Source organism: Kogia breviceps, chromosome 12 (assembly GCF_026419965.1).
Source record: "Kogia breviceps isolate mKogBre1 chromosome 12, mKogBre1 haplotype 1, whole genome shotgun sequence".
Lineage (NCBI taxonomy): Eukaryota > Metazoa > Chordata > Mammalia > Artiodactyla > Physeteridae > Kogia > Kogia breviceps.
The window spans coordinates 95,075,055-95,098,040 of NC_081321.1; the positions used below are offsets into that span (position 1 = coordinate 95,075,055).

At 45.0% G+C, this 22,986-nt stretch overlaps 1 protein-coding gene across 1 annotated transcript; it reads left to right on the forward strand.

Annotated features, from left to right (window-relative positions):
- Positions 1-6: 6 nt before the first annotated feature.
- ADSL (adenylosuccinate lyase) lies at positions 7-17,748 on the forward strand. The gene is made up of 13 exons (XM_059081085.2): positions 7-241; positions 3,698-3,901; positions 5,584-5,628; positions 6,401-6,480; positions 10,258-10,429; positions 10,644-10,690; positions 11,292-11,382; positions 11,790-11,859; positions 12,008-12,155; positions 14,659-14,749; positions 15,392-15,481; positions 16,111-16,287; positions 17,632-17,748. The coding sequence occupies exons 1-13, from the start codon at positions 71-73 to the stop codon at positions 17,716-17,718; spliced, it is 1,473 nt and encodes a 490-aa protein (XP_058937068.1). The 5' UTR covers positions 7-70; the 3' UTR covers positions 17,719-17,748.
- Positions 17,749-22,986: the final 5,238 nt, after the last annotated feature.

Sequence of the window (22,986 nt, forward strand, 5' to 3'; positions counted from 1 at the left end):
GTTCCGCTCCCGGACTTCCGCTTCCGTCCTCGGTGTCCCTGTCCGGCCTCGGCGGGGTCGCGTGGTCGGGATGGCGGCGGGGGGCGACGGTGGCGGGCGGGAGGCGGCCTGCGGGCACGACAGCTACCGCTCGCCGCTTGCCTCCCGTTATGCCAGCCCGGAGATGTGCTTCGTGTTTAGCGACAGGTACAAATTCCGGACCTGGCGGCAGCTCTGGCTGTGGCTGGCGGAAGCCGAGCAGGTAACGTGCCCCGGGGCTGGAGGCGGGCCCGGCCCCGCACTTGCAGGGTGCCGAGCGCCGGCTGAGTCTCCGGGGACAGCCTCCCCGCTATTCCAGAGGAGCTGAGGCCCCAGGAAGCCCAGGGCAGGAGACCCGGCAGCCGCCACCTGTTGCCTCACGTGTTTTAATCGTCGAGGATTCGAGGCTCACAGGGGGCGGCGAGAAGTGCAGTTACCCGTTTCAGGGAGTATGTCTTGGCGGTTCCTGCAGGAGCGCTCATAGCCGAGCGCTCGTTCCGTGCCGTTGTGCTCGTTTCTGTACACGTCTTTCCTCCATTAACCCGTAAAGCTTTGCAAGCTAGGTCGTGGTTTTCCCACATGATAGGGAAGAAGACCAAGCCTCGATGATACCCAGCGCATTATTTATTCCTAACCATTAATAGCGGAACCCGGATGTGAACCCGTGTCCCGTGCAGAGCCTGACAGCGCTCAGCCACCTCGCCCTCCACAGTGCCTCAGTGTTGTCTGAGACCGGACTGTCACTACAAAATCCATGTTTCCTGGGCCACCGTCTCCGCTTCACTCTGCTGCCGTCTGCCTCTGGGGAGGGAGAATCGGGGTTATTAGATGAGATGTATGGATTCTCTTATAAGAGCTGCATGTAAACCTATTTAGCCCAACAATTTCAGAAATAGCTACAGACGGGCCTTTGCAGAGGAGCTGAAGGTGATCCACAGAGCTGTAAAGTTTCAGAGGAAAATGCCACAACAAGCAAAATGGCAGTACCCAAATGACATTTAGTAAACCCAGAAACAATCTTAAGTACGTGCCTAGGACCGAGGTACATGGTCCCCAAACAGGAAACTTTCTTCCTAGGTTTTACCCCCTTCCTATCACTATGCTCAAGAAAATAAAGTAGTACATAACACTAGCAGACAGAATACTCTGTAATGGCCTATGTGGAAAAGAATCTAAAAAAGAGCAGATATATGTATATGTGTAACTGATTCACTTTGGTGTACACCTGAAACTAGCACAACATCATAAATCAACTATACTCCAATTTTTTAAAAAAAGTAGCAGACATTACAATGCCTGCTATGTGTGTGCCCGGCAGTTTGAAGATTAAAAATTAATAGTTTACTAATCCCCAAAACAATTGTTACAATAAGTAAGTTATTCCTGTTTTACAGAGGATAGTATGGAGGCACAGAGAGATTTCAAACTGTGGGCTCGTAACAATAATAGATAGTAGACAAGAACATGAAGTGTGTTGTGGTTTGTTATGTACTGGCATGTACTATTTTCTGTTTTACTTGGTACTCCATGTAGCTAAGGGTGGTGGCACTCTTAAGATTTTGCCGCTCAACATAGCTCGTAAAAGCTTCAAGCTGGGATTGAAATGTAGAGTCTGAATATGTGTCCTTTCCTCTGCCCAGTCTGTATATACATTGCCTGAAATGCATACAATTTTGATATCTCCTGAGTTTGGATTATCTATTAGCTAGGTTGTCAAAATTAACAGCATAAATCACATAATAATTTAGTAGTTAAAAAAAAACTTGAGCGATGAGAGATTAGGAGAAGTGCTGAAAATTAGGGGTAGGGAATGAATTTTGAGAAGACACATTGCTTGGGGATAGGAAGCATTTTGACCACGCTGCCCCCTGCTGCTTTGCTTTGGGAGGAGCCCTGAGATGTCACGTCTGATGACTAAAAATCCAAGGCAGCTTAGCCAGATGTGGCTAGTGTGACTGAGGAATTGAATTTTTACTTTTCTTTTTTTTTTTTTAGCTGGGCTGAGCGGCATGTGGGATCTTAATTCCCCGACCAGGGATTGAACCGGTGCCCCCTACAGTGGGAGCTCCGACTCTTAACCACTGGACTGCCAGGGAAGTCCTGAGTTTTTACTTTTAAATATTTACTAGTTTAAATGTAAGTAGCCACATCTGACTAGTAGCTACCATCTTGGACAGGGTAGGTCTTAAGATGTGAGCCCCTTCCCAGGGCCAGGCCTTGGGGCTTTCAAGTGAGGTTTGGATAAATTTCACCAATGTACATATTCAATACCTGGCTCCCGGGTTCCGAGCTGCCTATGGGCTGCCAGCTATTTTTTGTCGGCCTGATTTTTTCAGTGATGGATGAACGTAAGATGTTGATGTGTTTACTTTCTCATTTGTATCTCCCCGAATTGCTTGCTCTTTTTTTAAAAAATTTATTTATTTTTATTTTTGGCTGTGTTGGGTCTTTGTTGCTGCGCACAGGCTTTCTCTAGTTGCGGTGAGCGAGGGCTACTCTTTGTTGTGGTGCATGGACTCTAGGCACGTGAGCTTCAGTAGTTGTGGCACTCAGGCTCAGTAGTTGTGGCTCACAGGCTCTAGAGCACAGGCTCAGTAGTTGTGGCGCACAGGCTTAGTTGTTCCGCGGCATGTGGGATCTTCCTGGACCAGGGCTTGAACCTGTGTTCCCTGCATTGGCAGGCGGATTCTTAACCACTGCGCCACCAGGGAAGCCCTGGAATTGCTTTCAGTTGCACTGAATTTGCTGCACATAATTTGTTGGCAAAGATACTAATAGCATTCCTAATTTTGGTTTCTCTGGCTAAATCCATCTAGAACAAATATAAAGCTGTGGCCTGGATCCTACACTTTGGGCACTTTAAGTGCCAAGCACTAAAGAGTAAGCAATAAATACCACAATGCTCTCCTCTCAGAGAGTATATACATTCTGGAGGGGAGAGACAGCCTAATAGATTTGTAAAAATGTCATGTGGTGATAAGTGCTCTAAACAAAACCAGGCTAGGGCTTCCCTGGTGGCACAGTAGTTAAGAATCCACCTGCCAGTGCAGGGGACATGGGTTCAAGCCCCGGTCCGGAAAGATCCCACATGCCGCGGAGCAGCTAAGCCCGTGTGCTGCAACTACTGAGCCCATGTGCCACAACTACTGAAGCCCGCGCGCCTAGAGCCCGTGCTCCACAACAAAGAGTAGCCCCCACTCGCCACAACTAGAGAAAGCCCATGTGCAGCAGCAAAGACCCAATGCAGCCAAAACTAAATTAATTAAATAAATTAAAAAAAAAAAAAAAAAACAGGCTAAAGGGATAGATAGAGAGTGCACGGAAGAAGGGTGTTTCACATTGAAGTCGGGAAAGACCCCTCTGAGGAGAAGGCATTTGAGCCCAGAGACCAGACCTATGAGGGAGTGAGCAGAGACATAGGGGCAGAGGGAACAAAAATCAGGATTGCATTGTTTTATGTATTGGAGTTCCCTTAGAATGTAGTTTTCCGTGGTTCCTTCAGAAACTCGTCTCCTCCTCCCCGTGTCCTTTTAGTGCAGTTGTCCCAATTTTAGTTTAAGAATTGGAAGGTAGGGCATAAATGCTAACATGAACCAATTTTTTTTTTTTTTCAGTGTCACTTCGATTCAAATAATTGTGCCACAAGAAGTTATTTTATTTTATTTTGCCTGTTCTGCAGACATTGGGTTTGCCTATCACAGATGAACAAATCCAGGAGATGAAATCAAACCTGGACAACATCGACTTCAAGATGGCAGCTGAAGAAGAGAAGCAGATACGACATGATGTGATGGCTCATGTGCACACGTTTGCCCACTGCTGCCCCAAAGCTGCTGGCATTATTCATCTTGGTGCCACCTCCTGCTATGTTGGAGACAATACAGTAGGAGCCCATGATGTTGTTTTGTTTCCACTAAGACTCAATGTTTATAATGCATTTATAAATTTTCTTTGATTTTGTCCATTTTAGGAAGTGACTCCATAGTTCTTAGGATCTCAGTGCTCAGGAACTTTTCTGCTTTTGGTATCCTTCCAATCGAAACTGTAAGCCCCTAATGACCTCCATAAAATGAGACGTACAGATACTGCCTGCGCATTGGTATGCTGGACCTAAGCCGAGATCTTAGCATTTTAGTGGCCAAAGTAGTTTTCCAAAGTCCTTACTCTTTGCCAAGACTTCTGAAAAACAGAAATAATTACGTTATAATTCTTAAATCCTTTAATTAGCAAAAGTGTCTCATAGTCAAACACGAGAAAGTAACAGCAGGCATTTTCCTAAGTTTACTAGGTGCCCAGCACTATTCTGAGCACTTTTTATGTATTACTTCATTTTTTCTTCACAAAAGGCATAAGAGATAGATTCTGTTATCTCCATTTTTAAACAGCGTTATTGAGGTATAGTGTAATACCATAAATTTACCCACTTTAAAGGTGCAGTTCAGTGCGCTTTAGTAAATTTATGCAGTCATTCAGCCTCACCACACTCCAGTTTTCGAGCATACCCCTCATGCCAAGAAGTTCGCTTTTGCCTGTTTTACAATTTCCACTCCTGCTTCCAGTTTCAAACAACCACTGACCTGCTTTCTGTGTCTATAGTTGTGCCTTTTCTAGGAATTTCATATAAATGGATTCAGAATATGTAGTCTTTGGCTTTGGCTTTATTTTCCCCATTGCCACAGATGAGAAAGTGTAGAAGTTGAAGAACTTGCTCTAGGTTTTGCAGCTGGAAAGGATTCAAGCCTGGGTAGAGTGGCTCCAAAGCTCTCTGCCCTTATTGCAGGCTACCCGTGGGACTAGAAGTTAGAATCCAGATACACTTGCAGTTCAGAAAGAAGCCAGTAATTTCTAAGTTGCCCCAAATAACATTTTATGTCTAATGTGGTATGTAATTAAAGGTGTCAATGTGTAATTGGTGAATCAGATAATGGGAGGACAGCAGTCCTCTAACTTGGAGTATCCTTTTAAAATTACCCAGCATATAGTTGGGCTCAACAATTACTGTCTCATAAACATGTGTTGGAGTTGCCTACAACACTTACATCTCCTAACCCCCCGGGAACAGCTTTAAATTTCCTAAACCTAGATCTTATAGTTCATGACTTTTTTTGTTAGCAATGATTGACATGGAAAAAAGGGAGCGGAAACTAATGAAATATGCCTTATGGATTTTTTTTTTTTTTAACCCCTATGGATTCTTCTCAGAAACTCAAACACTAATCTTCGGGAAGGTATAAACCCTATTGACCTGGACATCTTTGCCATATTCACGATGGGGCTTACCCCTTATCATTTTCCCGTTACATTAGATACCACATAAATAGGGCTTTATAAATATAAAGGCTTTGTGCTTATAGATTCCAGTAGTACTGCTCTCTAAGTTGGTGTGCTTTTGAAACAGTAATCAGAAGAGAATTTCTGTTCGCATCGTCTGGCTTGCACGGTGTGTTGCTGAAAGTGAGGTAGGCAGCTAGGTTAGAAACCCAGCTGTGATGGCCAAAAAGTGTTATGTCATAATGTTGTTTGGGCAAAGCCGATTAATGTAAGATCACTGCATTTCCCTTGCAGGACTTGATTATTCTTAGAAATGCATTTGACCTGCTTTTGCCAAAGGTAAGAAGTTGACAGAAGTTTCTCACCAGTCCTGAGATTCCCTGTGACAGGAGATGGGCACCACAGTGTAAAGCAGCACAATGTAAATCTAAATAAGTTATCGTTTACTCAGATGGATGATCCTAGATCTAATCTGTAGAACTGATTGTCTCTCTTCTTGAGTTAAGTCACTATATAAGTTGATGCTTTTTACTGTTGTTCTTTTTTTTTTAATTTTATTTTTTTGCGGTATGCGGGCCTCTCACTCCTGTGGCCTCTCCCATTGCGGAGCACAGGCTCCGGACGCGCAGGCTCAGCGGCCATGGCTCACGGGCCCAGCCGCTCCGCGGCACGTGGGATCTTCCCGGACCGGGGCACGAACCCGCGTCCCCTGCGTCGGCAGGCGGACTCTCAACCACTGCGCCGCCAGGGAAGCCCAGTTAATGCTCTTTAAAGCATAGCCTTTTAAGTGAAGAAAGTGTAACCAGCAGCACGCGGCTGGAATATGTGGGTCAGATTTATGATTTTGTCCTGTTTTTCTTCATGAACGTGCCAGTGGTGTTAAAACTGTGCAGAAATAATTCGTGGCATTTTAGGTAGCCAGCTCAGTTTTTGAATGTTGGTTGGTATGAACTCTTCAAGGCACTTTAAGATACAAAGATGAAAAACTATGGCCTCTGCCCTCGGTGAGCTGGAGGTGTAATTGTATGTGAAGTTGTCTCCGAGTTTAGCCCCTGCGTATGCGCGCGCCCAGTCTGAATTCACTCCTTCTCGCACGTGGTCTTCCTTGCAGCTTGCCACGGTGATCTCTCGGCTTGCCGACTTTGCCAAGGAACGAGCTGACCTTCCCACCTTAGGTTTCACGCACTTCCAGTAAGTGAGAGGGTTACCTCTTGGGAATTGGGCTTGTTTCTGTGCATCCAGCTTCCATTTATTCCTTCAGTTCTCCCTTTTCCATGGAAACCTGGAGGTGAGAAATCTCAAAACCTAAGCACTTGGGGTGCCTGTGAGGAATGAACCTTATACCTACCTTAAAAGCTATATTGCTTAGAGAGTAAATCTTGTGGTTCATTTCATTGGAAAATATGTATACAGAAAGTATTCTCTTTTTTGCCTTAATTTAATAATCTAACACTTCTGGTATCTCCTTTGCCTACAGGGAGATCTTTTAGGGGCAAGGAGGAGGTTGGAGAGCAGATGCTATTTAGGTCACAGGGCCTGATCCCTCCTGTCCCACTCCAGGAATCCAGTGCTGGTTAATAGAGCCAGCCCAGATGGTTTTGCAGGTCAGGACAGTAGACAAACTAGTTGGGGTAACTATGAAGGACCAGAGTTTTAGATGGGTACCTTCCTGTGGTGTGAGCAGGAGGGAAGGAGGGGCTCTCCCAGTTTAGGCCCCAGGAAGGGGGCGCCTCTGATGGCTCCCTTCTTGGATCTGTTTCCACTCTGCCTCTCCAGAAAGTATTCTTGATTCAGTGATTCCATTCTTGAGAATTTAACCCAAGTCATCCAAATTATGGGAAAAGCTATATGTACAAAGATCTTTGTTAAAATATTATTTATGATGGTAAGCATTGGAAGCAATCTAAATGTCCAAGAGTAAGAAAATAATTAAATAAGGTATAGAATGTAGTATATCCACGGGTTGGAATAATACACAACCAGCAAAATGATGCTGGTGAGACTAATAAGACATGGGAATGCACTTAGGTGAATGTTGTGGGGAAAAGACAGCATATAAATTGTACAAAGATTGGAAGGAAGTACACCAAGATTTATATACTGATTACTCTGGTTTATGAGATAATAGGGTAACTAAGATTTTTTCCATACTATATTTTTTTATTTTTTGAATGTGCAAGTATTTTTATGATTACTGAATAAAACCCTGTTTTAAAGCCAATGATGTCATTTTTGAAATGCTAGTAGCAGGTTTCAAGTGATGATATTTGAGTAGTGGTGTATTAGCATCTGCCTTTTGTTTTGTTTAATTTATTTGTTTATTTTTGGCTGTGTTGGGTCTTCGTTGCTGCATGCAGGCTTTCTAGTTGCGGCAAGTGGAGGCTACTCTTCATTGTGGTGCACGGGCTTCTCATTGCGGTGGCTTCTCTTGTCGCAGAGCACGGGCTGTAGGTGCGCAGGCTTCAGTAGTTGTGGCTCGCCGGGGTCTAGAGCGCAGGCTCAGTAGTTGTGGTGCACGGGCTTAGTTGCTCCGCGGCATGTGGGATCTGCCCAGACCAGGGCTTACACCCGTGTCCCCTGCATTGGCAGGCGGATTCTTTTTTTTTTTTTTTGCGGTATGCGGGCCTCTCACTGTTGTGGCCTCTCCCGTGGCGGAGCACAGGCTCCGGACACACAGGCTCAGCGGCCATGGCTCACGGGCTTAGTTGCTCCGTGGCATGTGGGATCTTCCCGGACCAGGGCACGAACCCGTGTCTCCTGCATCGGCAGGCGGATTCTCAACCACTGCACCACCAGGGAAGCCCGGCAGGCGGATTCTTAACCACTGTGCCACCAGGGAAGCCCTGCCTTATGTTTTAATGGGGTGTTGCTATAGCAACAAGGATATCATCCTCTGCAACTTAGGAAAGCCTATTGAGTTTAATCTTCCTTAAAATTAGAGCCTTCGTTATCAGTAGCAGAAACCAGAAGGATTTGTTCTTGTGAAGGAGTCAGTGCTCAGTTTGTATGGCTGGGCCATGACAAATGTTGCGTTCTGTGCTGGCTCCATACACACCTAGCATCACCTGTGCTGCAGCTCCTCTTCTCCTGCATCTGTTGGAGAGTGCTCAGGGAATGCAGGCATTCCAGTATTCCTCTGGGGATGGTTTAATGAGAGGTACCTGCTGCCACAGTTAGCAGCCGTTAGAAACTCAGAAAATGGTATTGATGCGTAGATATGACCTCAGAATCGGTGAGTCCCTGCAATTGAAAATAAACAGCTTTATTGAGATATCACTGACATACCATAAAATTCACCCATTTGAAGTATACAGTTCAGTGGTTTTTTGTATATTTACAGAGTTCATGCAGTCATTACCAGTATAGAATTTCAGAATATTTCCATCACCCCCCCCAAAAGACCTGTACCCATTAGCATTCCCTCCCATTCCCCCATTCCCTAGCTCCTGGCAACCACAAATCTGTTTTCTGTCTATGGATTTGCCTCTTTTAGACACTTCATTTAAGTCGAATCATATAATATTCATCTTCTTGTGACTGGCTTCTTTTCACTTACCATAGTGTTTTCAGTGTTCATCCATGTAGCATGTGTCAGTACTTAATTTATTTTTACATTATCTATTCACCAGTTGCTGGACATTTGGCTTGTTTCCACTCTGTTGCTATATTATGTATAATGCTCCTATGAATAGGTCCATGCAAATGTCTTTTTTTTCTTTGCTTGTACCAATTATCTAGTAGCAGAAGTTAACAAGGAAAACTACCATAAGATTGACTGGGGAATATATGTCCTAACTTTTGATGTGTAGACTGTAGACATTCCTAATGGGGTGCCTTGATGTCGCCAGCTGTCAGTATCATTGGCCTAATGGAAGAGAAATTCCATATGGAGTAGTCTAGGTCATCTAGTAGAACTCTGACTTTATTGCAGTTTACTCATAATTATGTTTTATGTTATAAACAGACCTGCAATAGATTGATTTAGACCTCAGACTGAAGACAAAGCCATTAGCTATTATGTTAGAGTCCTCTGGTTGTGTGTGTTTTGGGGTTATTCTCCACAGTTTGGCTGGCTCTTCATTGGATCTTTTTTTTAAAATTAATTTATTTTATTTTATTTATTTTTGGCTGTGTTGGGTCTTTGTTGCTGCATGCGGGCTTTCTCTAGTTGCAGCGAGCAGGGGCTACTCTTCGTTGCGATGCGCTTGCTTCTCATTGCGGTGGCTTCTCTCTCTGTGGAGCACGGGCTGTAGGCCTGTGGGCTTCAGTAGGTGCATGGGCTCAGTAGTTGTGGCTTGTGAGCTCTAGAGCCCTGGCTCGGTAGTGGCACACGGGCTTAGTTGCTCCGTGGAGTGTGGGATCCTCCCGGACCAGGGCTTGAACCCATGTCCCCTGCATTGGCATGCGGAGTCTTAACCACTGTGCCACCAGGGAAGTCCCTCTTCGTTGGATCTGGACTCTTTACAGAGCCCTTTCTTTACTGTCAGTCTAGAGTCACAATCTCCGGTATCGTCATCCTTGTTTTATTTTAGAAATGAACAAATGATCTTGTTTGTTTACTTGTTTACATGACCATATGAGCTCCACTTGTCTGTTTTGTTCTTTGTTGTATTTCCATACCAAGAACACATTAGATGCTTGGCAAATGTTTGTTACGTGTATATTTCTTGCCAAGGCCTGGGGACAAACAAAACAGACATTGTCTCTGCCCTTATAGTGCCTCTTGATGGTGAAGAAAGAACTATGCTAGTAGCCCTTTAGTTTTATAACCTTTGAATATTTATAAATGACATTGAATTTGCTTAACTTATTTGCTTAAACTTTTTAGCTCTTGTTTTGTCTTCACTGGTTTCTCTGTCTCTTACTTTAATTCTTGCCGTTCCCAGAGGTAGCAGTGATTATTAGAAGAAGCAATGAAGGTTTTATGAAATAAGTCACTGGTTTGAGACCTCTCTGGGTTGTTTTCAGGCCTGCTCAGCTGACCACAGTTGGGAAGCGTTGCTGTCTTTGGATTCAGGATCTTTGCATGGATCTCCAGAACTTGAAGCGTGTTCGAGATGACCTGCGCTTCCGAGGAGTGAAGGGCACCACTGGCACCCAGGCCAGCTTCCTGCAGCTCTTCGAGGGAGATGACCAAAAGGTATTCCAGAAGTGACCTGGGTGGCACAAACTCACCTGTAGGAGCACCAGGGACAAAGCTGGCCTCCAGGATGGTAGGAGCGATTGAACCTGGAATGGGTGGAGTCTGGACTGGAAGCAGGTAGTGAAGGCCAAAACCTGGGCAGGATGACTTGTCAAGATATTCTCATACTAGACACACCTGAATTTCTATAGGGATGTCTTTTCTTTCCAAGGTAGAGCAGCTTGACAAGATGGTGACAGAAAAGGCAGGATTTAAGAGGTAGGTAAGTGGGAAAAGTATTGGCCTCCTTGTTAAGTGATGAAAGATAGTATTCCTCTAGATTTGACCTTAAATTTTTTTTTGTTTTCTTTTTTTTTCTTTCTCTGTCCTTCTACCCATTCCCTTCCATCTCTAGCCTGGGTTTTATTCTTATAGTCTAGATTCTATTATATTTCTTATAATTTATAAGAATAAAGGAAGCTATTTAGTTCTGAGTTCAGTAGAATAGCCTTACCCATGTTGTTGCTGTTTCTCTTTTTACTGAGGACCTCCGATGGGTTGGTCTCAGTCTGGCTATTTGCATCGAGGGCTACAGGCTCCCCCACGGCTCCTTGTTTCAGGCACTTCATCGGACTGCAGCAGGACAGAGGCTTGCTGGACCGTGTTTCCTCCTCGGGTCAGGGCGGCTGTCTGGGTTTATCAGTAAAAAGGGTGGAAGAGCAGTTTGTTCCTGGAGCCACATATCAGCGAGGTCCTGGGCTCAGTGTGACTTAGTGCTCCAGTGGCGCCAAGCTTTCACTCAGTCTGTTTTTGCTCATTTGTTTGACACAGTCACATTTTGGAATATTTTCACGTGAGGCTCTTTTCTATTCATTACTAGGGCTTTCATCATCACGGGGCAGACCTATACACGAAAGATAGATATTGAGGTGCTGTCCGTGCTGGCCGGCTTGGGGGCATCGGTGCACAAGGTGAGTCGTGGTAGCAATGGGAGTGTTGGACGCCACAGACAGACCCGCCCAGCCACACTTCGACTTCACTGTGGCTTTTGAGAGATGTCAGATATAACTCATAGCAATTTGGGGCCTGTCAGTGAAGCCTCTTAAGTTAAGGTGTGTTAAAAGGAAGGACTAGTTTCCGTGTTCTCATTAAGTCCATCTTGCCATTGTCTGTCCGTGATAATCCTACGCACTGTGTCACCAGAACATTCCCACGCTCCCCGAATGCCAGCTCTTCAGGAGCTGAGAGGCGTCTCCCTCGGGGAGGACATGCTGAGCTTCAGCTCCCAAAGAGCTCGCCTCCTCCATCAGTCCAGTCCCTGCCCCGGACCCCACATACTAAGAGTGTGGCTGATGCCTTTGCCCCTGCTTTTCCCCAGATTTGTACTGACATACGACTCCTGGCAAGCCTCAAGGAGCTGGAGGAACCCTTTGAAAAACAGCAGATCGGTGAGTGTTGTGTGGAGGAGACCTGGGAACACCGCGAGATGCCAGGAGGTCCGCGGGCGTGTGTAAGCAGCTCCGCCAGGGGCATGCTCGGCCGTCCACTGTCCCCTGAGGTCTTGCTGCCTTTGCTTCTTCTCCTTTACACGGACAGGCTCCAGTGCAATGCCGTACAAGCGGAACCCTATGCGCTCAGAGCGGTGCTGCAGCCTGGCCCGTCACCTAATGACCCTTGTCATGGACCCGCTGCAGACGGCATCTGTGCAGTGGTTTGAACGCACACTGGATGATAGTGCCAACCGGTCAGTGGAACGGGGGTGTCACATAGAGCAAGTTGTGAGAGGACCAAGAGGGGCCTGGAAGCAGCAGGACTTCATGAGCATCTCTGTATTCCCTCCTTGTCCCTGAGGAGCCTGGAGTCTAATAGGGAGGCAAGAACATAGAAGGAACAGTGTGTGATACGTGTTAGAATCAAAATATATACAGAGTAATCCTTGTGGGGGCAGAGCGGAGGGAGGGGTGGTGGAAGAGTTGAGGGAAGCTTCACAGAGGTGATGCTTTAGACTTAAGAAATCTAGGCATTTTTTAACACTTGAGACAAGATTGGGAGCACGTATAAAGGCACAGAGCAGGAGGAAGAACAGTTGGGGGAGTTACTAGTAGTTGGGTAGCCCTGGAGAATGAAGTCTGTGGCAAGAGATGAGGTCGGACATGCTCTTGGGTAGTAGCCAGTTTATGAAGGGCCTTCTAGGCCCTGAAAAGGAGTTTAGATGTTGCTCTTTCTTTTTTTTTTAAGTATTTATTGAACTTGTTACAATATTGCTTCTTTTTTTCTTTGTGTTTTTTGTGGGTTTATTTTTGGCTGTGAGGCATGTGGGATCCCAGCCCCCCTGACTGGGGATGGAACCCGCACCCCCCACATTGAAGGCGAAGTCCTAACCACTGGACCTCTAGAGAAGTCCCAAAGATACTATTCTGAAGGCAGGGGGATGTCAGGTGTGGTGTCTTGACACAGCAACATCTTAATTTATGAGATGGGTCAGGAGTAATTTGTAGTTACTAATAAGGTACCAGCATACACGTGATTTTCTGCTTTGTGTATATACTTACTAATATTCAAAAGCAGATTCATGACTCTAGTTTGCTTGTATTCTGCTGGAATTTCTTGAGAGGAAATGATCAGAGTTAAAGCTAGGTCTCTGGGGTGTGTGCATAATCCAGGGTTTATGGGAATAAAACATGTGAACTCATTCGGAAGTCAGCCATTGACTTTTTTAGCAAGCTGTAACCTAATCAGATGTGCACACTAAAATACCCTGCACCAGTTTGGAGAATCAGTTGTAAGGGGACAGGGAGCTGATCAGAACAAGTTAGGAGGCTACTTTAAGAATCCAAGTCCAGGGGCTTCCCTGGTGGCGCAGTGGTCAAGAATCCACCTGGCAATGCAGGGGACACGGGTTCGAGCCCTGGTCCGGGAAGATCCCATATGCCGCGGAGCAACTAAGCCCATGAGCCACAACTACTGAGCCTGCGCTCTAGAGCCCGCGAGCCACAACTGCTGAAACCTGCACGCCTAGAGCCCGTGCTCTGCAGCAAGAGAAGCCACTGCAATGAGAAGCCTGCGCACCGCAACAAAGAGTATCCCCTGCTCACTGCAACTAGAGAAAGCCTGCGCACAGCAACAAAGACCCAACTCAGCCAAAAATAAATAAATTTATTAAAAAAAAAAAAAAAGAAAACGAATCCAGGTTCTTCCCTGGTGGTCCAATGGTTAAAAACTTCACCTTCCAATGCAGGGTGTGCGGGTTTGATCCCTGGTCTGGGAGCTAAGGTCCCACATGCCTCACGGCCAAAACACCAAAACAAAACAAGCAATGTTGTAACAAAGACTCTAAAGTCTTCAGTAAAGACTTTAAACATGGTCCACATGAAATAAAAATCTTTTTTAAATTTTTTTTAAAAATAAATTTATTTATTTATTTATGGCTGCACTGGGTCTTCGTTTCTTCACGCAGGCTTTCTTTAGTGCGTCGAGCAGGAGCTACTCTTCGTTGTGGTGCGCGGGCTTCTCATTGCAGTGGCTTCTCTTGTTGCGGAGCACGGGCTCTAGGTGTGCGGGCTTCAGTAGTTGCAGCACGCAGGCTCAGTAATTGTGGCTCGCAGGCTCTAGAATGCAGGCTCAGTAGTTGTGGTGCACGGGCTTAGTTGCTCCGTGGCATATGGGATCTTCCCGGACCAGGGCTCGAACCCGTGTCCCCTGCATTGGCAGGCGGATTCTTAACTGCTGCACCACCAGGGAAGCCCCGAAATAAAAATCTTTAAAAAAAACAAAAGAAAATCCGAGTACACACTGGTACAGTGGCCATGCACCTGGAGAGGATGTGGCTATGAAATCGATGTCGGGTGGGCTGGACTTGGCGGTTGACTGGAGTGAGTGTTAAGATGGTGACAGGGTGCTGGTGCCATTTCCTGGGTCAGGAGCTACAGGGAGAGGAGGCCCGGGGTGAGGTGATGAGCAGCAGACAGTGGAAATGCGGCTGAGTTCATTTCTGGGTTTGGGGAACCTACAGATCAGCCAGGTGGAGCTCTCCAAATGGGTATATGGTCTGGCGCTTGCGCAAGTGGTCTTAGTCAAGAGGTAGTAGATTTGAGGGTCATTAGGAGACTGGGGTAGTTGAAGGAAATTGTCCAAGTAGCACATCTGGTGTGAGAAATCAGTAGGGCAGCTTCTTGGGGCACACCCTCCATTTCATGGAAATTGTTATTTGCTTGAAGCGATAACTGAATTGGCTGTTTGTTTTCTAGACGAATGTGTTTGGCCGAGGCATTTCTCACTGCAGATACGATACTGAATACGCTGCAGAACATTTCTGAAGGCTTGGTGGTGTACCCCAGAGTAAGAGGCCTCCGTGAAAAAGCGCAGTATGAGGGAGGGGTTGGAATGTGGCGGGAGGGCGGGCCCTTCTGCTCTGGAGTGAGCGTGTTGGAGGAGCTGGATTCTGGTCCAGTAGCTCTTCCCAAGCAGAGCTCACTCTTCAAGTTGTGCCATAAGCTCTAGGGAACTAGGTCTGTGCGATTCATAGACATGTTTATAGAAGAGGGAAAAAGAAGTGCTTCGAATTGGCTTGCAATCACCCACCAGCCTGAGTCATCAGCTCTGCTGTGACTGGCAAAGTAGACTGCTCCATTGGTCTGTTTGTGAGTACCTGAGGCAGGTGGGTTTGTTTCCATGCTGTACTTGGCTCCTGAAGTCAGGCACTGAAATTGAGCAGACTTGAGGTTTTAGGAATCATTCTGATTAAGCAACTTGTAAAAGTTTACTCAAGTCAGTATTCCTTTTTAAAATCAAAATAATACTCTGGATTATGAGAAAACTGAAAAATAACGGTGTAGCACAAGACGATCCATTCTACCCTTTTTCTTCATAGATATGGTAGTTCGTGTCCCCTGCTGTGTATCTTTTTGGTCATAGTTGATGTGCTACTGTGCATATGACTTTGTAACCTGAGGCATCCTTCTTGGTGCTTCACTCGTACAGGTAATTGAGCGGCGCATTCGGCAAGAGCTGCCTTTCATGGCCACAGAGAACATCATTCTGGCCATGGTGAAAGCTGGAGGTAACCGCCAGGTTTGTAACCCCTCATGCTCCTGGGTAAACAAAGTACACCTTTACTCCTGCTTCCTCCTCCCCAAAGAAGGATGGACGAAGATGTCTTTGTTATGACCTTCAGTCATGGTATCGGCACAGAACAGTGACCATGTGCTGCCGTAGAACAGGCTTATCTTTGGAGGGTGATGGTGGTGAACTCAGTTTATTAAAAAGTGAATTGCAGGGCTTCCCTGGTGGCGCAGTGGTTGAGAGTCCGCCTGCCGATGCAGGGGACACAGGTTCGTGCCCCAGTCCGGGAAGATCCCACGTGCCGCAGAGCGGCTGAGCCCGTGAGCCGTGGCCGCTGAGCCTGCGCGTCCGGAGCCTGTGCTCCGCAACGGGAGAGGCCACAACAGTGAGAGGCCCGCGTACCACAAAAAAAAAAAAAAAAAAAAAAAAGGTGAATTGCTTAATCACTTGTAGAAAAGGTCCACTTTCAGTGAAGAAATTAGGTCTGAATTTCCATAGGAAATGCTCGGAAGTGGGCAGGATATAAGGGCAGATGGTTCATGAAGCTTTGGAGAAGGCCTTTGCTCCAGCTGCCATAGACAGCCTGGACCCTCCAATGCCTGTTACTAGTAAGCCAGCCCTACTCCTTGTCTTCCCAGGATTGCCATGAGAAAATCAGAGTGCTCTCCCATCAGGCAGCTGCTGTGGTCAAGCAGGCAGGGGGTGACAATGACCTCATAGAGCGTATCCAGGCTGATGCCTACTTCAGTCCCATTCACTCCCAGTTGGACCATTTACTGGATCCTTCTTCTTTCACCGGTCGTGCATCCCAGCAGGTAAACATCAGAACACTTCTGTGGTGCTGCAGTCTTCCCCAAGTGCCCTCTTTTTACAATGCTGGGCTGCAGAGCCTGGAATATTATTATCTATTAATATAATGTTCCTGCTTCATGGGAGATATGCTGAGAATGGGGCTAGTTAGAAAGAATTCAGAGTAGGTTACTGGCTAAAATTTAAGGATTTGGTTGTTTTGAGCTGCCTTAAGTGTTTCTCCCAGTGGATTTCTTTGAATTCTCTTTTGGTCTGGAGCTGTGGTGTAATGGACAAAGATTGGGTTTTACTGTCAGGTAGATTTGGGTTCAGTCTTGACTTCCTACTTTTACTGGCTGGTAGGATAGAGAGACGTATCTCGGAGTGTGGACTGAAAGGCCTAGCTTGGTGCATAGTAAGTATTCAGTAAATGTTTGTCACTTTTCCTCTTGGCCTTTTGGAGACTACGGGTTAATTCAAAAACATTTATCGAGTACAGACTAGGTGCTCAGATTGTGTTTGGGTGCTGTGTTTAATTCTGGTGCTTTAAAGATGAATAGATAATCCTTATCTTCAGGGAGCTCAAAACTTAATGGTGAAGGCTTAGAATACCAAGCTGTACATGCAAGAATTGAGGGAAGCACATCTTTTTGGGGATCACAGAGGAGACAACCCTAGATTAGAAGAAGTTAGGAAAGACTTCTTGGAAGACATGACATCTGAGCTGAATCTTAAGGACAGGTAGGAGTTACTTGTAGGGAACAGCAGGGTGAGAGGAGACGGCAAACGCATGGACGTCCAGCATGAGAGAGAGTTGCCAGATTATCAGGTGCCCTGGAAGCAGTTAGGATTTAAAGTAGAAGACAGACGGGAGCTTATCATTTATATTCAAGTCCCTCTGGTGTATTGGATTTGAAGGACTTAAACTGGAGGTCGGGAGACCAATAAGGTGGCTGCTACAGTGGGTAAGCAGTCGGTGACGAGGGCTTTGAGCCAAGGCCAGGGTACGTGCACATGGGGCACAGATTCGAGGGCTGTTTAAGATGTTAGTCACTTGGAAGCTGGTCGAATGGAGAGGAAGGTAGAAGCAGTGATGATTTTATCCTTGGGTAATGGGTGGAGAATGGTGAGACCAACTGAAAGGACGCAGCCAGGCTAGTTTGTGGGTGGGGGCAGCCTGGTGGGCCTGATGGGGTGAGCTGCTTGTGTCTAGGGAGAGATTTCTGACAGGGAGTTGAGAAAAAGAGAAGCTCAGTGGTGGCATTAAAAGTTTGTCAAATATGGTCTCAGTGTTATGAATTGACATTGAAAAAAGGATTCTCAAAACTTAACATGTTCTTTTGTCTTGCATTTCCTTTCTTCTGTGGCAGGTGCAGAGATTCTTAGAAGAGGAGGTACACCCCCTGTTAAGACCGTATGAAAGTGTAATGAAGGTGAAGGCAGAATTATGTCTGTAGAGTTGGAAGAGAATTAAACAAAAAAACGTTGTTGGCTTTGTTAACTTTTTTTGCCATAAAAACCGTTACTCTAGTGCCTTATTTTATCTCAAGAATTGTTACCGTAGGGACTTCCCTGGTGGTCCAGTGGTAAAGAATCCGCCTTACACTGCAGGGGACATGGGTTCAATCCCTGGTCAGGGAACTAAGATCCCACATGCTGCGGGGGCACCTAAGCCCTCGAGCTCACGCACCTCAAGTAGAGCCCACGTGCCGCAAACTACAGAGCCCATGTGCCCTGGAGCCTGTGCGTCACAACTAGAGAAGAGAAAACCCGCACGCCACAACTAGGGGGAAGCCCGTGCGCCGCAACGAAAAATCCTACGTGCCTCAATGAGGATCCCGTGTGCTGCAACTTAGACCCGACACAGCCAAAAATAAATGAAATAAATAATCTTTTTTTTTTTTTAAAGAAAAGTTGTTACCGTAAATTAATACAGCACTTTTCTTTCCATGGTGCTTTCACATTTCTCAAGTTTGCAATGCAGAAATAAATTGCATCGTGGTTGGACTGTTTTTCACAGCAACACAAATTTTCATAATAAATGTAGCTTATAGTTTGCACTCTGCTCTTTCTGTCAAGGCATATTTTCCAGCTAGTCTAGTCCTTTTTACACATTCCCTTGATTGCGATTGCAAGATGTTGAACAAATTACTGGTCCTCTCTTCTGAAAGTGAATTTGATCTAGGCCTAGCAAAATAATCTGGATTCAGTGATTCGTTACAGTTGGATACCTGCATTTCAGTTGTATCTGATGAGAATACGTAATGAAATTTAGAGCTATGGTAAATTCTCAGGGAAAACTGATGTGATCATCAGGCTTAGCTGAAGTTGTGCCCAACTTCACTCGATCTTTGGTTAAGGCTTGTATATCAAGGAAATGCTAACTGGGTATACTGATCTCATCAAGGCATTTGACAGTCTCTGGTCCTGATAGCTGATTGAACCAGCTGCAGCCAAAGGTGAGAGAGAGTGATCACCCACCTGGAAGGAGAGCACTAGTGTTGTGACATAGGCTTCTATCCTTAGCCCCGCCTCATTCTGCATATTTCTTCAGCCTAGATGAAAAGGAAGAAAGCTGATTTCTCAGATTTGCAGATGACACAGAACTAGGACAGTTAATAACGTTTATTTGGTAAGATAACTTAAGATTTCACCTAACCAAAATGGATTGAAACGATGTGGCCAAAATGAAGACAAAATTAAGGTAAGTGTAAATAAGTTAATCTTAAACTCAGTATGAACCAGAAGAGGTTGCCAGTGAGGTAAAGACAGTTTTAGGTTGTGTTAATGGTAGTGTAGTGTCCGGAAAAGGCACCCTGTTCCAGACCCGTGGCCTTATGTTCTGTTTTGGACAGCCAGTCTGAGGAACAGAGAGAAACTGGAGAGCCAGCCTCCAAGGAAGCCCTTGTCACATGAGGAGTGGTGACGGAGTGTCAGGGCTCCTGTCTTGTAAGGGAAGACTTGCCGTTGCTTCAAATACTGTTGTGAGGAGGAAGAGTGACGCAACTGAGACCACCGTCCCATAGCCATGGTTGAGAGTGAAGCGGGGACATCAGAACTGCTCTGAGTCAGTGCTTCTCCCCCCGCACCTCCACTCTCGGGTCACCTAGTTGTCAGGAGTGGACGTGTCGTGAGGGAGAAGAGGCTGAATCAGCCCCAGTTGTATCAAGTCAAAGGCAGCCCGAGTGAAGAACCCAACCTGTGGGGAAGAATAGGAGATGATCCTTAAAGCCAAATTCTAAGTACAGTTCAGGGTGGCAAGCAGACGTGGACTGCCCGGAGCCACGTGATATTTCAGTTCTTCCAGGAACAGTTTGATTACTCTCAGTCCTCTCTTGTGAGCATCTGGAAGGGATGTTTGAAACTACTAGGTCTCACACAAGGAATTAATCACTGGGCGCTGTTCAGACACGCCGTCTACTTCCTTCCCTAGTACAGGCCTCTGCAGAGGAAACAGCTACTATCAGTGCATCGTAATCTGAGAGCTTCTATAACAGACCAGACACACTGGGGATATTGGGTAACATGGATTTTAGTTAATAAATTTCCTCATAGAAAATAAATAGATGACAGTCTTGTTCTGACAGTTCTGATCTCTAGGGATTGATGGTTTGGCTGGTTTTTCTTCCTAGGCTATTTGAGTGGGTGGGTTTGTGTGTCTTCTTTCCTCTTCCAGTCTCTTGGTTTTCTAATTATATACTTGTGATATACTTTATTTTTAACATCTTTATTGGAGTATAATTGCTTTACAATGTTATGTTTCTGCTGTATAACAAAGTGAATAAGCTATATGCATACGTATATCCCCATATCCCCTCCCTCTTGCGTCTCTCACCCCTCTAGGTGGTCACAAAGCACCAAGCTGATCTCCCTGTGCTATGCAGCTGCTTCCCACTAGCTACCTATTTTACATTTGGTAGTGTATATATGTCAATGTTACTCGTCCCAGCTTCTCCTTCCCCCTCCCCGTGTCCTCAAGTCCATTCTCTACATCTGCATCTTTATTCCTGTCCTGCCCCTAGGTTCATCAGAACCATTTTCTTTTTAAGATTCCATACATATGGGTTAGCATATGGTATTTTTCTCTTTCTGACTCACTTCACTCTGTAGGACAGACTCTAGGTCCATCCACCTCACTACAGATAACTCAATTTCGTTTCTTTTTATGGCTGAGTAGTATTCCATTGTATATATGTGCCACATCTTCTTTATCCATTTCATCTGTCTATGGACACTTAGGTTGCTTCCATATCCTGGCTATTGTAAATAGTGCTGCAGTGAACATTGTGGTACATGACTCTTTGAATTATGGTTTTCTCAGGGTATATGCCCAGTAGTGGGATTTCTGGGTCGTATGGTAGTTCCATTTTTAGTTTTTTAAGGAACCTCCATACTGTTCTCCATAGTGGCTGTGTTGTGATATACTCTGAAGTGCAATTTTGTTATTTTAACATTTTAATTAAAGGCATTTGGGTGGGCTTCAGGTTCCTGAGAAGAGAGAACACTCATGGCATCTCAAAGATTAGACTGAATTCAGTTAACCAATGATGCAAGCCCCAGGATCTGAACCATCCAGAAATCAGGGTCTTGGCAGACTGTGGGACTGCTGTCTTCTGTTCAGCTGCAGTCAGACACCTGAGCACTTACTGCCCTCTTTCCTTGGCTGATGGTACATTTCATACAATAACCAGGAGAGCCAGATATCCTTCAGTGGAAGCACAGAGGATAGGTGTTTCCAGAACAGTATGTAAATCCAGGGTCTGACATGAAGAAAGTATTGAGAAAATGTCATTTTCCTTTCTGAGCTCAGGAGTGTTTGCCAACCTTCCTCTCTTCTTGCTGGTTAGTTGGGGAGCAGGCTGAGACTTGAGGACACTGCTGTTGGTTTGGTCTGCCTACCATGGGTGAGTGCATCCTGAACTTGAACCAACCAGAGAATTGGGAATGAGTCAACATAAAAAATGAATAGTAAAAAGTTAAAAAAAAAAAAAAAAAAAGGCCGGAAAGCTATATAGTGAAATAGTGTGGTTTCTTGGATAATGAGTTTAAGGTGATTTTTTTCTTCTAGTTTTATTGATGTATAATTGACATATAGCACGGTGTAAATTTAAGGTGTACAGCATAATGATTTGACTTACATATATCATGAAATGATTATCACAGTAAGCTTAGTCAAGATATACAGAATTAAAGAAGTTTAATTTTTTAATGAAAAATTTTTCCCTTGTGATGAGAACTCAGGATTTACTCTCCTAACAATTTTCATATATAACATACAGCAGTGTTCATTATGCTTATCGTGTTGTACATTCCATCCCTAGTACTTCTTTATTCTGTAAGTGGAAGTTTGTACCTTTTGACTGCCTTCATCCAGTTCCCCTTGTCCCTACTCCCCACTTCTGGTAACCACAAATCTGATCTCTTTTTCTATGAGTTTGTTTTTGAAGTATGAGTGACCTGCAACACTATGTTAGTTCCTGTTATACAATATCGTGATTTGGCATTTTTATGCATTTCAAAGTGATCACCATAAATCTAGTTATGATATATCACCATAAAAAGATATTACAGGGCTTCCCTGGTGGCGCAGTGGTTGAGAATCCGCCTGCCGATGCAGGGAACACGGGTTCGTGCCCGGGTCCGGGAAGATCCCACATGCCGCGGAGCGGCTGGGCCCGTGAGCCATGGCTGCTGAGCATGCGCGTCCGGAGCCTGTGCTCCGCAACGGGAGAGGCCACAGCAGTGAGAGGCCCGCGTACAAAAAAAAAAAAAAAAAAAAAGATATTACATATTTATTAACTATATTCCCCACACTGTACACTTCATACCTGTGACTCACTTATTTTGCCAACTGTGTACCACATAACTTTCCTCACTTATTTCTTCCCTCTCCCCACCCCCTCCCCTCTGGCAAGCACCTGTATGTTCTCTGTGATTCTGTTTCTATTGTTATGTTTTGTTCTTTTGTTTTTAGATTCCAAACATAAGTAAAACCTACAGTATTTGTCTGTTGACTTATTTAACTTAGCATAATGTCCTCTAGGTCCATCCATGTTGTTGGAAATGGCAAGATTTCATTCTGAGTAATATTCCATCGTTTATACATCATCTTTTTTTTTTTAATAGGGGTATAATTGTTTTACAATGTTGTGTTAGTTTCTACTGTACAGGGAAGTGGAGTTCCCTGTGCTATACAGCAGGTTCTCATTAGTTATCTGTTTTATACATATTAGTGTATATATGTCAATCCCAGTCTCCCAATTCATCCCACCCCCTCCTTTCCCCCCTTGCATACCACATAATCTTTATCCATTCATCTATTGATGGGACAAGATATTGCTTCCATATCTTGGCTATTGTAAACAATGCTGCAATGAACATAGGGGTGCATATATCTTTTTTAATTAGGAGTGGAATTGCTGGATCATATGGTAGTTCTATTTTTAATTTTTGAGGAAACTCCATACTGTTTTCTATAATGGCTGCAACAATTAACATACCCACTAACAGTGCACAAGGGTTCCCTTTTCTCCACATCCTTGCCAATGCTCATTATTAATTCTTTTTCATGTAGCTATCCAGTTTTCGTGACACCATTTATTGAAGAGGCTGTCTTTTCCCCATTGTATATTCTTGCCTCCTTTGTCATAGATTAATTGTCCATATAAGTGTGGGTTCATTTCTGGGCTCTCTATTCTGTTCCATTGACCTATGGTTCTGTTTTT

What these genes read in the sequence shown, in the direction of transcription:
- ADSL (XM_059081085.2), top strand. Translation starts at nt 71, where the DNA reads ATGGCGGCGGGGGGCGACGGTGGCGGGCGGGAGGCGGCCTGCGGGCAC. An exon ending in GGCTGGCGGAAGCCGAGCAG is followed by an intron (nt 242 to 3,697) that starts GTAACGTGCCCC and finishes CCTGTTCTGCAG; the next exon opens with ACATTGGGTTTGCCTATCAC. An exon ending in TTGACCTGCTTTTGCCAAAG is followed by an intron (nt 5,629 to 6,400) that starts GTAAGAAGTTGA and finishes TCTTCCTTGCAG; the next exon opens with CTTGCCACGGTGATCTCTCG.